Here is a 19,947-nt window from a genome sequence, read left to right as displayed (position 1 = left end):
TGCAATGGGAAATATCACTCATGTAGTGCTCTTGTCAAGACTTAAATCTGAATTCAACCAGGAGAAAACAGACAAATCTAGATTGTGAGGCAAACTTAATAACAACTGGCATAGAGTCCCATCAAAAATTTTACTGTGAGGAAAGACTAAAAAAGAAAAGCTGAGAAACTGCTGTAGTGTGCAGGAGACCAAGAGACATGAACACAAAATGTAATGCTTAATCTCTGGATAGATGCTGAAAAAAATTTATTGATGAGATATTTTGGAAATTTTATTACTTCATGTATTAGGAATGCTTATTACCTAATATTGCTAAACTATACTGTGCATATAAAATACATGTCCAACGTTACATTTCTTGGGCAAGATATGTGTATACTGTGTTTTATACAGGAAAATGTCCTAGTTCTTAGGGGTTCCATGCTAAAGTATTAAAAAATGAATTGTCATGGTTTCTGCAACTTACTGTCAAATGGCTCAAAATTTTTAAAAAGTATATTCTAAGTACAAGGTGGTATCATGGATAGGATCCTATATTAGCAAAAAGACATTAGTGGAAAAACTGGTAAAGTCCTAATGAAGCCTTTAGTTAATAGCGGCGTACCAATATTACTTACTTGCAACAACTGAATCAAGGCTACATAAAATGTTAACATTAGGGGAAACTAATAAAGGGTGTACTGGAACTTTCCATACATTGCTGCAGCTGCTGCTGCTAAGTCGTTTCAGTCGTGTCCGACTCTGCGCGACCATAGATGGCAGCCCACTAAGCTCCTGTGTCCCTGGGATTCTCCAGGCAAGAATACTGGAGTGGGTTGCCATTTCCTTCTCCAGTGCATGAAAGTGAAAAGTGAAAGTCAAGTCGCTCAGTCGTGCCCGACTCTAAGCGACCCCATGGACTGCAGGCTACCAGACTCTTCTGTCCATGGGATTTTCCAGGCAAGAATAATGAAGTGGGGTGCCATCGCCTTCTCCATTCCATACATTAGATCCAACTTTTCTATAAAGCTAAAACTATCCCAAAATAAAATTTTTTAAATGTATGTTTAAAGAGAGAGCACAAATGAAACAAAATGTTAAAAATTGATAAATCTCAGTGATGGGTGTTTACTGGCTGATTACTTTAACTTTTAGATAGGTTTAAAATTTGGCAAAATAAAATTTAAAAAGAACACAAAGCTATGGAAGGTTAAAAGTAAATGGATAGAAAAAGATATTCTATATGAACACTAACTAAAAGAAGACTGTTATTCAGTTTTCTGAATAACATCAGAAGCATCATAATATATATAAAACAAAAACTGTTTTATATAGATCAAAATATTATATATAGCATCAAACACAGCATAAAATATTATATATAAAACAAAAGTTGTCTGAACTAGAAGAGAAATGTATTAATCCGGGGTCATGAGATTTAGTACATCTCCAAAATGGAGAGTACACTAAGAAAACAGAAGAGTAGGATACAGATTTGGACAATTCAATCTGCATCTATGACCTAATGCACGTATGCAGAACTCCACAACTGCAGAATAAACATTCTTTAAAATCTCACATGTAACATGTATAAAGACTGTTCATACACTGGGCCATAAGTTTGTCTTTAAAGGTGGAGGCTTCTGAGGTGCTGACATTGTGCTATTCCTTGATTGTGAGGTGATTACATAGGTTTTTCCTTTGTTGATGAATTCTGTTTCATTGTTCATTTAGGAAGGTAACTACCTCCTATGATATTAATACAATAAGCCCAAAGCAACTTGTTTTTCCCTCAGTATTTCAATTAATTGCTGTTTTTTTCAGCTGCACATCAAATAAAATAATAGGCTTACATTTAGAGGCTTCCTTATACAAAACTTACATATCTTTAAACACAAAAAAAACATATTCAGTCTAGCAAGACATCTATTCTAGGAGAGAGATATTAGAATTGAGACTGAGGGAACAGAGAATCCATGAATCCCAACTCACCTGTAATCCAAGAAAGTACAGGTTCATAGGCTCATTTATTAAAACAGGCACAATCACTCACAATAGTATAATTATTTTCCTTTCTTTTTCTTTTTTTGACCAAGCACATTTCATTTAATTTGCCAAGTTACACCTAAGTAGCCTTTGTTTAGGCCTTAGGAAGGATTACTTACTTTGATTTAGGGAGTAACTACAGCTATGCAGATTGAGGGAGCAACAAAAGAATCTAATGGAAGGCAAATGAATTAGTTGCCCCAAAAGAACCAAACAAATATGACATCATTATCAGCCATAGTAATCCTATTAGTCCTAAGTCAATTATTATTACTACTACTATACCCTGATATAGTTGTATAGTAGTATTCAGTACCAATCATTGAAGGTCAGCAGCAGCAGCAGCATTTCAGAAGGTTTACCACTTGCCAGGCACTATGCTATTAATATATATGTAAGATTTTCCTCGATTGTTTCCTCTGAGTATCTCACAATAAGCCTAGAAAGTAGGTACATTATTAGTTTCATTTTATAAATGAAGAAATGGGTTGAGTAACTGGCCAAAAGCACACAAGTAGCAAATGGAAGAAATGGAAATCTAACTTAGCTAGTCTGACCTCAGAGCATGTAATCTTATCTACTCTGCTATGCTGCCGGCTCCTAGCAGATAAACAATGATATGTACTTGATGATCTCTAAAGGATCGTTCAGTTCTAACATTCTATGATTTGTCTTAATGAATCTGTAATAAAGCATTCAACTAGGCCCTGTAATCTCAAATCGTATGAAGCAAACTAAGGAAGCGCAATAAAATCTCTTCATATGACCTGAAAGTTAGAGTTCAGGTTTCCTAGGATTATCAGAATTGGTCTTTCTCCACATGAAATCCTTCAAGAAATGCAATTGTTTTCTTGCTATCAGTCAATATCTAATATTTTCTCCTCATATGAAAAGAGATGACACAGACAATATCTAAAGACATTCCAGAAAGAATAAAAAAAATAAATATGCAATACTGTTGGCTTGATCTTTAAACACAACTGGACTAAAGGTAAATCTGATAAATGCAGATTTCTGAGGGCGGAAAAAATTCTCTTCTTTAAAACACCTAAATTTAATATAATCAAATAACTATTTATAAATTATCAATACTAGCCTTGAAAAAATACTGTTGGTGGCTAACTGAATATATCAAAGCTAAAAGAAATTATTTTAAGACCTATTTGTTCTTTATACAAAATACTGAGTGATCACAATCAAATCAAAATATTCTCATTTGTTCTTTTAAAATCATCATCAGAGTTCTTTTTAAAAAGGAAAACTGATTATCTAATTACGCTTCTTAAAAAAGAAAAACAGCTAACTCCATAACGGATGTAATAAAAAAGTTGCTAGCTACTCCTTACCCCTCATAAATAACATGAAGTACAGCTCATACAAGAAGCATACTGACACTTTTGCATTAACCTGAAGTACTCACAGCTTCTGGGAAACAGCAAACATCTGTTAAAAAACAAAAACAAAAAACAAAGTATGGTACAAACTATTTCTATTTGAGGCCTCAATAAGGAAAAAAAATTTATTAGGTCCAGGAATTGAAGAAAACTTGGTATAGTTACAAGTACATGCAGAATTTGGTGGTCAGAAATTAAATCTATTTAGGTCCAGCCTAAGGTTCTCAGAGCCTACCTATAGGCACAATCATAGCAGTAATATCCTCAAAAACCAGGGTAAATCTCCTGTGCCTTTGTTTAATGAACTAAATAGATCATTGTATCACCAATATCTGCCCGTAGCCCATTTTCAGTAAGATGAATTTTCTTGTTCATGAGATCCACGTGGAAAACAGCATGCTCAGAAATGGGGGTCTTTTCAGCGTGCTCTTTTCCCAGGACAGGAACTCGCCGAGGCCCCAACACTGGATCGTCAAATCTCATCAGTTTCACTTTGGAAAGGTCTACAGCAAAATAAAGTAGCAATACGAACATTTAATTACAGTCACCGGCTCAAACCCATGCCTGAGTCTCATAATTCATGTTTTAAACACACTCATTATATCTTAAAAAATATTTTCATCAGGTTATTAAACAGGACCCAAACTCAGAAAGCAAAGATAAATCTAATAAATCTTCATCCTCTGTCGGCTTTTACCCAGATCAAAAACTGGCAGAACTTCTGTATAACACATCTGGAATTATAAACCAAGGGGAGGGATTGAGTATATTTTTGAGCATTATCCTACATGCTCTCTCAAATCACTTTTAATACACTTCAATTAACCATTTTTCAGAACATTAAAAAACCTAAAAGTTTTTTGTTTTCCTTTTCTTATCTTGCTTCTTAGAATATTTAAAAGGGCAAGAATTGTAGCTTTCTTTTGGAAGATAATTTTGGAAAAAGAATTACTACTCTAAGAAACAGCATTACCAGATTCTTGTTTTGCTTAAATGATGAAAAGTGTATTAACAAGCTGATGAGAGACAACGAAAGGAGAAGAACACGGGGAAAGGGCACAGACTTTAGAATTTTGAGCTTCTGGATGAGCTCCAACCCTCCCCTGCTTGAGATTTTCCTGATCTGCTCTTGTGCAAGCTGATAAGACAGCTCCTGGCAAAGAAAGCGCTTGTCCCTTGAACAAATTTATGATGCAACAATCCTGCCAACAACTGAGCCCAAAAGAAATGTATTTATTTCAGCAATTCTGAGACTTTTCAACATCAAATGGCTTTATTTTACAAGGTGGAAAAACACCATAAATGACTACAAATGCTGATTCTGGGCTTATTGCTCATTCTAAGCGTAGCATGGCTAGTTTATGCTTAACTTGATCTACAGAAACTGAAGATATCTTCTGACTTATTTCCCACCCTTTTCTAAAGTAGATTGCTGGGTGGTCCGTGAGCTATACTCCCTCATGCTGCCTTGAGACTATGACTCTTAGCATGAGAGGGATAAGATTTTAAAAAAAGATAAAAGGAGACATTAATGCAGCTGGCAGCTATTCGAGGAGTACAAGTTATCCAGGCATTCTATTATCCTTGGGAAACAAAGACTAAAGGATGACAAGCTTAGAGTAGGGATCTGAGGGTTTACAGAGCAATTACCTGCAACTACCATGAAGGCAATCCTGCCTAAGAGTCTTTACAGAGGTTCTGCAGAGGCCATATAATCTATCCCTAGATACAGCACAAGCCCTGAAAATTAAAATGAGAAAGGAGCAGGCCCAATCTTCATGACAGCCATGGTCTTATTTGAGCGGAAGAATACAATTCACTTTAATAGCTATTGTAATTCAACATGCACATCGGTGGTATCAAATTATTTTCTTACAGAAGCAATGACAAGTCCTGCCAGCAGATTTTATGCACAAGGCTTTTTACTGCAGATATGCCTCTGTCCCTCCATCTCAATCTCTCTGAAACAGACCTCCCTCATCATTCCAAGCAATTCTGAATCAAACTATTTCAAAGAAGCCTTAATACCCAATCAGGCTCCTAAGTGACAAAACACATCTGCTTTGATGTTTCCCCATGTACTTCATTACTGCAAATAAAATTCTTGGGGCTTTCTTAGTGGCTTTACTATCTTTTCTTATCCCAGACCTGTCTTATCATTGAAAATGTTGAAATTTAAATCTGCAACTACACAAGATTTAAGGCACTTAGAGAAAAGATGAGAATGATTGAAAGTCCTTAGGGATTGATAATGCGAAATGGAGCTTTTCACCTCCAAATTATTAGTTCATATGTGGCATGGGTTTTAAGTGATTTAAAGTCATTATCATCAAATAGTTACTCCACAGCCTTTGTGGAGTGAAATGATGATTTTAGCTCCTAGTTCCTCCTGGACCTAGATCATAATCACCCTCAATACAATTGGCACTAATTGGACAACTTGCTGGCTATCATAGCAGACAGAGAAGTATGTTATTGAATTTCACTCCTTTTTCATTTCACATACTCAGTTCTCTTAGATATCAAAGAATCCTGAGGGCTTTTGGAAAAGTCTTAAGTTTAGAGCTCTTCTGTAGATACTTGGAGGAATATCAATTGCAAACTCCCCCTAATGTTTCTCTATTTTCCAAAATTCACAGCAGCTACTAACATCAAACTTAAAGCACTTTATGATAACATTATTCACAGCTAGAATAACAAAGGAAGTAAGAATTATGCCAAAAGCTCAGTGAGAAAAGACAAGCTGAAGAAAACACACCAGTACAGTTCCAAAGAACCTAGTCAGTGCTGTATCTGAGAGTATTTAAAGGGAAATCAGGTTTCACATTATATTATATAATCCAATTTCCAACACACGAATAAAGCCTCTTATGCACTACAACCTCATAATTATCCTATCCAGTGGGTGCACACAAATACCTATTTTCTTTAGAAGCTATTTTATTGTTCTTCAGAGTTAAGAGTTCTTCCCGTTACAAAATTTTCTCATGACTAATATATGCAATATAAAACAGCAAAAAGGAAGGCCACAAAATGGCTTCCTGTATGTTCACACTTCAAAATTTTCAAGTTCTGCTTTTTGTGGCCTGTAAGTTGCAAGGATGGCACTACCATTCTACAGTACCTGGTTTATTGAGGGAACATGCTAAATGGCTACATATATAAACCTTGAAAACATTTTGCTAAGTGAAATAAGACAGACACGAAAGGACAATATTGCATGATTCCACTTATACAGGTACCTAGGAGAGTCAAATACACAGAATAAAAGAGCTCTTGCTAGAAGGGGACTAGGAGGAGGAAGAATGGGAAGTTATTGTTTAATGGATAGAGTTTCAGTTTGGGATGATGAAAAAGTTCTAGAAATGGAGAGTGTGATGGTTGCACATCAATATGAATGTTTAATGCTAATGAACTACACACTTAAAAAATGATTAACGTGGTCAATTTTATGGTTTGTATATTTTACCACAATTTTTTTAAATGTCTACAAAAAACAAAACATCCCCAGTCCTAACATATTGCTGGTGCACAGTGAAACATGTTGTCAGTGTTTCCCTCGTGCAAGCACACACATTCCCTTCCCCCTCACAGGGCCCATCCAAATGATGTTTTCTCCATAAAATCACCCCTGATCACCAGAGCTGGAAACAAATAAGCTCACCTTTCTCTCTGCTATAAATGGTATTTGTACCTCTCTTACTGTACTCAGCAGTTTCTCCTTAGAGATTATGTACTTCAATAGTTAAGTCCCCTACTCCTTCAGGAAATGCAGTCTCCTAGTGAACAGTACTTTGTGGACTCCCCAAAACCCTTAGTACCTACACAGGTGTCTTTACATACACACTTATCTCTACACACACACCAAACACAATAGTCTCTCAAAAATTTCGAGAGAACAAAAAATGCATGGCAGAATGAATTCCACAGGGCTATTTTAAGTCTTCTATGTAAACGGAATATTGTTACCCTGAATACAAGGTCAAAAATTAGGTCACTGTATGGGATCTGTAAATCTTTTCAGGAAATTTTTATACTGATGGTATGTGGCCCCAATTAACTCTTGATTGCCATCAAGAAGAGAAGGAAGAGATCATGCAAAACAGGGATCTCAACATTAATTTGTCTTCATAATTTGGAAGAAAAATAATTTAGAAACACACTAACTCCCTTCACACTCTTCTCAGCATAAGATCAGCTGAGTGATTTAAAAAAGGAACTATAAATTATTATATCAAATCTAATCATAAAAGATATAGACTTAATCTTGCTAATAAATTAAGATTATTTACATATTTTACTCAAAGGCATATTGTCTAAAAGAAAGAATATGAGCTTTGCAGACAAAGAGACCTGTGTTTGAACTGTTTGAATTCCAGCTCCAAGATTTACTAGCTGTATGAACTTTGTAAATTATTTAGCCATTCAAACCTCTATTTCATCATCTGCAAAAAGGGAATAATACCCTCAATGTTAGAGAGTTGTAAAAGGATTAAATGACTAACACATGGCAGACACACAAAAAATTTTATTTTCTTCTCTTCCTTCCCCAGGAACAGATTCAGTTAAGCAGGTTAATTTGGAATATTAAGGGAACATGTTACTTAATTTTGAATATCTCTGACAGATGGAAATTGCTTGTTACAATTTTAAAGCTACATGGAATCCTGGTACTTCCCTGCTGGTCCAGTGGCTAAGACTATGCTCCCAATGCAGGGGGCCCAGGTCCAATCCCTGGTCAGGGAATTAAGATCCCACATGGTGTAACTAAGACCTGGAGCAGCCAAATCAATCAATCAATATTTTTCAAAATAAAGCTAGATGGAATCCTGGAAAAACACGTAATCCAGTGCTCTCATTTTATGAAAAGAGAAATCAATTTAGAGCTTAAGTGACATGGCCACGTCACCAAGCTACCTAGTCAGAAGGTCGCAAAAGAGACCTGATTCTGTGTCCAATATTCTTTCCACATTACATGACTGTCCCTAAGCAAGCCAGTCACTCTTCTTTCTTCCCACTGCTCACAAATCCATGAGCTAGTGCCAAACATGCACTTCAGGAAAGCCATTTACCTTTGATTCCTCGGTCCACTTTCATTAAACGCCTGAGTATAGAATCACGGTTATCTCCTTGCCTGATTTCAATTTTGGTTGAGAAGTGGCCACTGAATGGTTGAGGATTTAGTAGGGAAACTAATACACCAGGCTAAGAAAATAAAGAGAAAATGACTATTATTAGAAGTCAAATCTGAATACTGCTGAGAGAGGAGTGTCTGCTAGACTTTTAATGTCCAAGGAAATACAGACTTAATTCTGATATTTTAAAATCAAGATCAATGGATACTCAAGTATGAAAGAAAAGATGTACAAAAGCTCATGCTTTTAACCAAATGCCTACATAAGAGTGACCATGAATACACATATCTATACTGATGATGGATAGTAACAACAATTCTATCTTCTCTTCCACAACTACCACTGTTTACTGAATTCCTACTGGGTACCAGATGATGGTACTTTATAGACATCATTCCTATATCCTGAAAAACAGTTCCTTAAGACCTCTTTTCACAGATGAAAAGCTGAAAACCAGGAAGATTAATAATGCAGCCCAAGGTCACATAGCTAGAAAGAGACAGAGCCTAACATTTACTGAGCATAAACTAAGTTCTATACCATATGCTTTCCACATTGTATAAGCTATATAGTTAAAGACAATGCTCATTATTTTAAGTGAAAGAAGTTAACTGAGAGTTATGAAACATAAATACATAGTAGCTTAAGGGAATGCTTGAAAGTAGCTTGAAATAAACACATTTGTATAGGGAACACTATTTCATGTACCTATCTCCATGGCTCAAATGACTGTACTTTTAAAGCCACCATATCTTAATGTAATGAGACTATTTATAATTTGATGATAAACTCAGGAGGTCTGCATGATCATCATTGCCTCATTCTTTCAAAAGAGGCCTTTTCTGTTTGCTGGGTTTTTGATGAAATGTGGTAAGAGTAGCAGGATCTATGTAAGTCTTCTGCTTATTAAGAAAAGTAGGGCATTTCATGGACTCTCACAAAGGCACTCCACCAGACTTTACCAAATGCTGCCATTCTGAATGGACTCTTTAAGAGTTAATAAATACAATCTCCTCAAACTCCAAAACCTATTTATCTTCACCAATAATGGCCCCCAAATAAGAAATTTAAAAAGCATTACAAGCAAAATATGGAATGATTCATCAATCTGGTTTATGCCAGAAGCCAAAAGTCTTAAATAACATTATCAAACCAAAACTCACCCGAAATATGAAAGCTCCCTCTCTCTGTTTAAAAGTCTCACATTTCAATGTCCACTATCTTTTTTAAGTCATGTTTTAAAAATCATATTCTCGATTTTAAAATCACAAGCAACATCTGATGCTAACCGTAACAGTAGTGTAAAGAAAAGTGAGGACTGGACTAACTAGGGAATTAGAGGACCTGAAATCCAGTCCCACTACTGACCAACTATGTGGCCTAAGTCAAACTAATCATTTAACTTCTCTGGACCTCACTTTGCTTCCATCTTCAAAATGATGGGTTTAGATGTAAAGCTCTCTAAGGTCTCTTCCAGCCTTAAAATGCAATGATTCAGTGAGATTCTTTCAACTTACTTCTGTTCTAAAAACATTAAGTGGTTTCCCAGGACAGCAATCTTCCCTGACTTTATCTTCTGCTTCAGAGGCAAATTTGACTTCTATATGTTCTAGCTAAATAGAGAGGGAAAAAATGCAAGTCATTAGTATCACTTAATATGATTGAAATTAATCATCACCTCATTTCACCAAATAGCAAAACTAGGTTCTCCACTTGACATGAAATGATCTGTGCCATTTTATTATTTTCCATATAAAGATTAAATGAAATCTATAATCAATTATTTAACACTCATCTTGGATGTCTCATAGTATGTTATTTATATAATCATGTTTACCATCTTCTATATGGAAATCTGACATTTACCTGCTGCCTACAAGAAAACAATAAAGAGGATAAAAAGCTTTCACTCAAATAAATGGAAAAGCTCAAAGTGAAAGTAGCTCAGTCGTGTCCGATTCTTTGCAACCCCATGGACTATAGAGCCCATGGAATTCTCCAGGCCAGAATACTGGAGTGGGTAGCCGTTCCCTTCTCCAGGGGATCTTCCCAACCTAGGGATCGAACCCAGGTCTCCCGCATTGCAGGCACATTCTTTACCAGCTGAGCCAACAGGGAAGCCCAAGAATATTAGAGTGAGTGGCCGATCCTTTCTCCACCGGATCTTCCCAACCCAGGAATCAAACTGGGGTCTCCCGCATTGCAGGCAGATTCTTTACCAGCTGAGCTACCAGGGAAGCCTGGAAAAGCTCAAGATATGTAGCAAATTGCATATATATGAATATAAGATAACCCTAAATAAAAATTGTTCCCACTGTCCCAATGAAAATATCCAAGCAGTGTTTTGACTTCCATGAATACATTTGAACATTTAGAAATACATAAAATAGATGTCTACTAATACTTAATTATGCATTTATAATTGTTGTTCCTGTTGTTTAGTGATTAAATCATGTCTGACTCTTTGCAACCTCATGGACTGTAGCCTGCCAGGCTCCTATGTCCATGGGATTTCCCAGGCAAGAATACTGGAGTAGGTTGCCATTTCCTTCTCCAGGGGATCTTCCTGACCCAGGGATTGAAACTGTGACTCCTGTTTAGCAGACAGATTCTTTGGGAAACCCACATACTTATAATTACATGACATAAAATATTTACTTAGAAATGATCGTTTCTTTCATTCCCATATTTCATAAAACAATTTTCTTAAAATCTAAACCTGTTCTGTTTTCGTGCTTAGTCGCTCAGTTGTGTCGGACTCTTTTGAGACCCCATGGACTTAGCCTGCAAGGCTCCTTTGTTCATGGGGATTCTCCAGGCAAGAATACTGGAGTAGGTTGCCATGCCCTCCTCCAGGGGATCTTCCCAACCCAGAGAACGAACCCAGGTCTCCCGCATTGCATGTGGATTCTTTATCATCTGAGCCACCAGGTTTTCATTATTATTAGAACCACTTTTTGAGTCCTCTAATACAATTTTCTATAGAAAATTATCTTTCCTTCTTCCTAAGTTGAATGAGAGACAGCATTTTTAGAATCTATATATTAAACAGTCACTGGTGCAGGAAGATGGGATGGGGAGAAACTCAAATATGTGAAAGCTACTGGTAATGTTCTGTTTCCTGAGTTGGGCAGTAGATTCATGGATGTTCATGTATTACTAACTAGGAAAAAAAAGGGCCAAACATGGACCACTGACAGTATACAATGAATCAAGCATTTTAATTAATCCAAATCTGTCAATCTGAGGTCTTAAAGGGAAGTAGGAAAAAGAAGCAATTCAGAGCATCCCATAATATAAGAGATTTTGAAAGTATATGACTATAAGGTCTCTTCCTCATTTTGAAGAGAAAACTTGGGCATATACAGTTAGTATTTTAGATACAGAATAACTGATAAGTGAAATAAGGTAAGAGATGATTTCTTCTTCCCGTAACTTCTGTACTACCCATTCTCTTTCCCCCTCCAGTATATTTGGCAAGGGTACTAAACACAGAAGATGAAGTTTTTAAAAAGGCTTATTATAAAACAAAAGAACTGGATTGTTTACTATAGTCAGTTATTTATTATAACCCCGGCCCCTCTTACCTCAAGAGAGTTGGTCAGGTAGACTATGTTCTCCATGAGCACTGCCTGTTCATCAAATTCTAATTGCAAATCCAGAACATGAGGTCCCATCTTCTCCAGATTTTCCTAACAGCCAAAATGGTTTTGAAAAACAAAATCACATTAAGAATATGTTGAAAAGAACATATTTCCGCCAAAGCAATCAGTCTCTCAAGTGATAAAATCTTCAAATTTGAACAGTTAAAGGAAAGGCCTTGGACTCATGGTTTCCCTTATCTATGTTTGCTCGCTAATGAAATTACTAGCTGAGAGTAATTATCATTTAAAGTATGATAAGATTAAGACAGCATGGAAAAGACTAGAGGACAGGTTTTCCGATTTATAAAGGAAATATGATTTCATCGTTGTTTATTTAGCCTGACTTAAAGAGCAGATCCAAAGAACTTGTTTGACAAGGAATCAAACAAGTGTGTTAAAATATTCCTTAGTTAACTAAAAAAAAAAAGTTAAAAGTTTCTAAGGTACCACATTAATAAGACTATTTCAAGGAATAGTAAATTAATAATAACCAGACATAGAGTAGCATGGATGCATATACAAACATATGTAAATAGAAAGCCAATGGGAATTTGCTTTATGACTCAGGGAACTCAAACTGGGGCTCTGTGATAACCTAGAGAGGTAGGAATGGGTGGGAGGCAGGAGACAGACTTAAGAGGGAGGTATATATGTGCACCTATGGTTGATTCCTGTTGATATATGACAGAAATCAAACCAATATTATAAACCAATCATTGATCAATTAAAAATAAATATTAAAAAAAAATAAGAGCACCAAAATGAAATAAATAAATAAATAACCAAACAAAAAAAATCCCTATATATTTTAAAATATCTTAAAAACTTGATTTAAATGGGTACTCGGATAATCCTAAAACATAAAAAACCATTTCTTAAAAAAAAATTTCCTTATTCTTAATTTTCTTTAACATTAAATAAAATATTTGCTGCTCAAGATGAAACCTTCAAGACCTAAGCTCAAATGCACAAATATAGCTAGCCTGCCTAGAACATGTTTCATTTATTTATATGAAAGTGACCTGACACGATTCTTGACACTCACTACCTTCATTTATCATCCAAGTTGTTTCTTTTCCCATAAAGTGCTAGAAAACCATTCTTATTCCCAGATTTATTAAATACTTTTCAAGGTTACAAACTACTAATTTGCCTGGCAAATCACCAATATTAGTGAAAAAATATTTTACTACTTGAAAATTCTAACACTGGTTTTTCAAAAAGCCAACCCTTGAATCTAACATTATTTAGAATCGGTTTTACTGGATTCTGTAAAGCATGTCACCAAAATTTATTGCCTGTGCAATGAACAATGGGATATTTTGTTGATTCCCATATTGACAATGGATCTGACATTGGACCAATGCCACTAGCTGAGAACCAATGAATTATGAGTATACCCACAAACATAACTTGATTAGTATAGGTCAAGCCAAGATTCTCAATTATTTCTGAAACTTCAAATACCATAAGGCTCAGACAGTTGACTACGTGTCCTTAGGAAAGCCTTTTAATTCTCCTAGAAGCAATTTACTCTAATACAGGACAAGCTATGAGTTTTGCTTTCTTATCAGGAAGGCATCTATAGCCTCCAAGATTCAAGAATTAATCTAAAGTATAATAATCATTACATGCTTAATAGGGCAGAAGACACTGATTAACTTTTTTTTTAATTTACTGAGCTTACTTTTTGACAGGTAGTATTAAAATGTGTTATATGTATTAACTCATTTACTTCTCATAGCACTCCTAAAAGGTAGATTTTATTAATTTCCTATTTTATAGATGAAAAACCTCGTGGCCCAGAGAATTCAAGTGATTTATCTAAGGCCTCCAAACTAAGAAGTAACAGAAAACAGGATTGGGGCCAGAGTCTGGGATCTTAAGCAACATTCAGTTTTGTTTCGGTTTCAAGAAATAGATCAGCTATCTATATGAAGAAAACTAAGAGTTTAACCCAAAGGTTCTCAATGTGTGTGTGCTTAGTCGCTCAGTTGTGTCCGACTCTTGCGATCTCGTATTATAGCCTGCCAAGTTCCTGTCTATGGGATTCTTTAGGCAAGAATACTGGAGTGGGTTGCCATTTCCTTCTCCAAGGAATCTTCCTGACCCAGGAACCAAACCCAGGTCTCTTGCATGGCAGGCAGATTCTTTACCAAATGAGCTACAAGGGAAGCCCTCAATGGGGAAGCTGGAATTGGGGAGCAGACAACCAGGAGATAAATGTCTCCAATGTCTGGAGACATTTAGGTGTCATAACTTGAGTTGGGGAGGGAGAAATTCTACTGGCATCCAGTGGGTAGAAGTCAAGACGCTGTTAAATATCCTATAGTGCACAGGAGAACAGCCTTCCAAGAACTATCCAATCTAAAATACAAATAGAGCCATTACTGAGAAACCCTGGTCTAACCGCTATAAACAACATTTATCCTGTTAATAAGTTCAGATCACATCAGATCAGATCAGTCGCTCAGTCGTGTCCGACTCCTTGCAACCCCATGAATCGCAGCACGCCAGGCCTCCCTGTCCATCACCAACTCCCGGAGTTCACTGAGACTCATGTCCATCGAGTCAGTGATGCCATCCAGCCATCTCATCCTCTGTCGTCCCCTTCTCCTCCTGCCCCCAATCCCTCCCAGCATCAGAGTCTTTTCCAATGAGTCAACTCTTCGCATGAGGTGGCCAAAGTACTGGAGTTTCAGCTTTAGCATCATTCCTTCCCAAGAAATCCCAGGGCTGATCTCCTTCAGAATGGACTGGTTGGATCTCCTTGCAGTCCAAGGGACTCTCAAGAGTCTTCTCCAACATCACAGTTCAAAAGCATCAATTCTTCGGCGCTCAGCCTTCTTCACAGTCCAACTCTCACATCCATACATGACCACAGGAAAAACCATAGTCTTGACTAGACGAATCTTTGTTGGCAAAGTAATGTCTCTGCTTTTGAATATGCTATCCAGGTTGGTCATAACTTTCCTTCCAAGGAGTAAGCGTCTTTTAATTTCATGGCTGCAGTCACCATCTGCAGTGATTTTGGAGCCCCCAAAAATAAAGTCTGACACAGTTTCCACTGTTTCCCCATCTATTTCCCATGAAGTGATGGGACCGGATGCCATGATCTTCGTTTTCTGAATGTTGAGCTTTAAGCCAACTCTCTCACTCTCCTCTTTCACTTTCATCAAGAGGCTTTTTAGTTCCTCTTCACTTTCTGCCATAAGGGTGGTGTCATCTGCATATCTGAGGTTACTGAGATTTCTCCCGGCAATCTTGATTCCAGCTTGTGTTTCTTCCAGTCCAGCGTTTCTCATGATGTACTCTGCATATAAGTTAAATAAACAGGGTGACAATATACAGCCTTGATGAACTCCTTTTCCTATTTGGAACCAGTCTGTTGTTCCATGTCCAGTTCTAACTGTTGCTTCCTGACCTGCATACAAATTTCTCAAGAGGCAGGTCAGGTGGTCTGGTATTCCCATCTCTTTCAGAATTTTCCACACAGTCAAAGGCTTTGGCATAGTCAATAAAGCAGAAATAGATGTTTTTCTGGAACTCTCTTGCTTTTTCCATGATCCAGCGGATGTTGGCAATTTGATCTCTGGTTCCTCTGCCTTTTCTAAAACCAGCTTGAACATTAGGAAGTTCAAGGTTCACGTACTGCTGAAACCTGGCTTGGAGAATTTTGAGCATTACTTTACTAGCATGTGAGATGAGTGCAATTGTGCGGTAGTTTGAGCATTCTTTGGCATTGCCTTTCTTTGGGATTGGAATGAAAATTGACCTTTTCCAGTCCTGTGGCCACTGCTGAGTCTTCCAAATTTGCTGACATATTGAGTGCAGCACTTTCACAGCATCATCTTTCAGGATTTGGAATAGCTCAACTGGAATTCCATCACCTCCACTAGCTTTGTTCGTAGTGATGCTTTCTAAGGCCCATTTGACTTCACATTCCAGGATGTCTGGCTCTAGGTCAGTGATCACACCATCGTGATTATCTGGGTCGTGAAGATCTTTTTTGTACAGTTCTTCTGTGTATTCTTGCCATCTCTTCTTAATATCTTCTGCTTCTGTTAGGTCCATACCATTTCTGACCTTTATCGAGCTCATCTTTGCATGAAATGTTCCTTTGGTATCTCTGATTTTCTTGAAGAGATCCCTAGTCTTTCCCATTCTGTTGTTTTCCTCTATTTCTTTGCACTGATCACTGAGGAAGGCTTTCTTATCTCTTCTTGCTCTTCTTTGGAACTCTGCATTCAGATGTTTATATCTTTCCTTTTCTCCTTTGCTTTTCGCTTCTCTTCTTTTCACAGCTATTTGTAAGGCCTCCCCAGACAGCCATTTTGCTTTTTTGCATTTCTTTTCTATGGGGATGGTCTTGATCCCTGTCTCCTGTACAATGTCACGAACCTCATTCCATAGTTCATCAGGCACTCTGTCTATCAGATCTAAGCCCTTAAATCTATTTCTCACTTCCACTGTATAATCATAAGGGATTTGATTTAGGTCATACCTGAATGGTCTAGTGGTTTTCCCTACTTTCTTCAATTTAAGTCTGAATTTGGCAATAAGGGGTTCATGGTCTGAGCCACAGTCAGCTCCTGGTCTTGTTTTTGCTGACTGTATAGAGCTTCTCCATCTTTGGCTGCAAAGAATATAATCAATCTAATTTCGGTGTTGACCATCTGGTGATGTCCATGTATAGAATCTTCTCTTGTGTTGTTGGAAGAGGGTGTTTGTTATGACCAGTGCATTTTCTTGGCAAAACTCTATTAGTCTTTGCCCTGCTTCATTCCGTATTCCAAGGCCAAATTTGCCTGTTACTCCAGGTGTTTCCTGACTTCCTACTTTTGCATTCCAGTCCCCTATAATGAAAGGACATCTTTTTTGGGTGTTAGTTCTAAAATGTAGAATCCTGTTTCCAGTAATAGCATCTAGTAAAAAGACCCTAATGGAAGCCAAAGAATATGCTTCCTCCTCAAACTGAAAAGAAGGGCAGGTAGAACATGAAGAGAATCATTTAGTGCAGTAATTCTAAACCAATTTTTCTTCCACAACACATATTTTAACACACTCAGCAATTTCACAGGTAAAACCCAAATATGATCATTCATTTCTACAACCACTGATTGAAAAGTGTTATTTTAGCAGATTTCCTAAGAGAGATCTTGCCCAAAGTTTTCCTCTTCCTTCTACTATCCTAGCTAACCATTACCCATGTGATCACAGCTGCACAAGATCCACAGCTTACCTTAATCATGGCGACAAATGGCATCACTTTCTTCATATATTTCTTCAATTCTGGCAAACTGCCTAGTTCACCAGCAATGACTTTGTTATCAGGCAACTTTCCACTATTGCTCTAAAAAAGAGAGTGGGAGAGGAATATGAGGAAAAATATTTTTAAAATAATGTAAGATAGTAGATATGCCTATAAGAAACTGGCCAGAAATGAAACAGTGGCCACCAGCCTGATAGAGAAGAACAGAAGAGGGGGCAAACTCCAGCATCATGGGGAAGTGAAAGGTAAATGGAGTCTCCTGTTTCCTCTAAATTCAAAGGACACACGTGTTTTAGGACAGAGGAGAAAAGCACGTGCATGATGCAGAGTATTTAATTTTTCCTTATGTTAATGACACTTTTAGGATCATATCATTAGTCTTACCTGGTGATAAAATGGTCTATAAAGATCTCATTTGTCTTTAAACTTCTAAAAGCAATTCATTAGTCAGAGCAAAATGAATATTATACAACTATCATACAAGATGTATATAATTTCTGGTTTTGAGCACTCTTTCTTATAAACTGTTACCACAAATGTGAAAAAAGAATATAATTTCTTTAAAATAATAAAAATAATAATATAATTAAAATAATAGTAATTTCTACCTAAAAGTATTATAAGCACTAATATGCACAAAGTCCCAAATGTGCTGCCTATATTTAAATTGACTCCTACAAACATCAACAGAGGAGTAATAAAGCAAGTGGCCTTTTCAGAGTTTTGGATGACCTATTTTCTCCTTATTATAAAAGCATAGCACCAAAGCCAAGGGTTGGGAATAAATCCAAAAGAAAAGTAACATATAGTAAGATTTCCAATAATCTATTGACATTCAATTCTAACCTTTACTAAAGTACACAGGAAAAAATATTTTCTCCACTGGCAAAAATGTTGCTTTGAAATACATAAGGAAGAGAAAAGGAGAGGGTGAGACACATTCCTTTTCCCTATGTCACTGAAAAAGTGTCATACTAAACATAAGAACATTCTTCTGGATTATAAACTGACACTCCTTTAGTTCTTTAGGATAAAAACAAATGATAATTTTAAAGGAAGCTGGTCATTCCAAATAATGTCAAAAGATGATGTTGATTCCAAAGTATATAATTTAGTCAATGAATATAAGTAAAAGTATAACTTCTAAAAGAACAGTGGTGATGGGTCTTTTTTAATACCTGGGATATTCCATACCATATTGAATTCTGCTGCTTCCTTGAAAATGCTGATAACGAACATATAAACCACTGAGGCACAATTTCATTTTTCTGACTACCAAAGTAGCTTTTACTCTTTTATTTACCATAAGAAAAAATCTATAAGCAGACTCTAAAAGCTACTTTCTCTTTCTATTACATACAATCAAAGGAAGAAATACTTCCCCATAAAATCAGGTTCACACAGATTATGAAAACACTTGCTCTTCTCTTTCCATCAAGTCTTACAAATATAAAAATTCTCATAAGTATTTCTTGGGTAACTATGAAAAGTAGTGAGACAAAATTGCAATAAAGGTCTAGAAAAATCAAAGCTATGGACTTCTCCTTTATATTATCACTTTATGCTTTGGCCATAATCCCTATTTTGTCTCTTTCTCAAGTGCACCTTAATGGTTTCTGTCCACCAATAACTATTCTTTATAACCTAGGCAAAAATTCCACAACATATACTTTGTTTCCATATTTTGAACATGAAAGGAAAAAGGTAGGTAAATCTTTTTTTCAGGAAAACCTAGAATTAAGTTTAAATATTAAGTTTCCTTCAAATATAACTATCATATTTAATAGCGATTTATCTGACAGTCTAAAAAGAGAAAAAGAAACACCAAACTCTCCACTTCTACTGGTAGTTATCAAACTGGACACTTTCTTTTAAATTACTCAAGCATCAAGCTTCAAATTTTTCAAACATCATAATGTTAAGGTTTCATGAATCCCAGTGTTCAAGGTACAATGAAACCAAAAGGCAAACTTAGTTCTTTTGCTTCATAATTTTAACCAACATATGAAAAAGTTCCACATCTCTTAATACATACTACTAGATCCAGTATTTTTGTATGAAAGTTTCTGAAATGAAACAGCTTTTCACTCAGCATCCATTTAAGAGCCACAAACGACACTCCACATCTAAAGGTAATTAAACAAAGATGCCGTTCTTCCTTCCCTAGACATTGCCAACATCCTAAAAACAAAAACAGCATAAGCAGTACACAACACTGCTCGGAGGGGAATGTCTACTGAGAGAATTACCTCAAAGTGATTACGTAGAACTGACAGGGTGATGTGTTGCCAAGACGGATAGTTCTTTGCCACATAGATGGTGCAATGTGAAGGCTTCTCAGGGGGCTGCTTGTCAGTCTTCTACAGGGCAGAAGAAAGGAAAAAAACATCTACTTATTTTTATATACACCAAAAATGAAATAAACTTCTAGTGTATACCACTACTCCCTTTAACATAAAAAAAAATCATATTATAGA

At 36.4% G+C, this 19,947-nt stretch overlaps 1 protein-coding gene across 1 annotated transcript in view; it reads right to left on the bottom strand.

Annotated features, from left to right (window-relative positions):
* Window positions 1-1,375: 1,375 nt before the first annotated feature.
* The window catches only part of LARS (leucyl-tRNA synthetase), a 72,713-nt gene continuing 54,141 nt past the window's right edge, over window positions 1,376-19,947 (bottom strand). The window contains 6 exon segments of the mRNA XM_027546080.1: window positions 1,376-3,922; window positions 8,492-8,624; window positions 10,072-10,167; window positions 12,142-12,246; window positions 17,441-17,551; window positions 19,720-19,830. Of these exon segments, the coding sequence (XP_027401881.1) occupies window positions 3,717-3,922; window positions 8,492-8,624; window positions 10,072-10,167; window positions 12,142-12,246; window positions 17,441-17,551; window positions 19,720-19,830 (762 nt within the window). The 3' untranslated portion in view covers window positions 1,376-3,716.

Source organism: Bos indicus x Bos taurus, chromosome 7 (genome assembly GCF_003369695.1).
Source record: "Bos indicus x Bos taurus breed Angus x Brahman F1 hybrid chromosome 7, Bos_hybrid_MaternalHap_v2.0, whole genome shotgun sequence".
NCBI lineage: Eukaryota > Metazoa > Chordata > Mammalia > Artiodactyla > Bovidae > Bos > Bos indicus x Bos taurus.
Note: the sequence above shows the minus strand (reverse complement) of the source record. Positions and strands in the feature narration are given on the sequence as shown.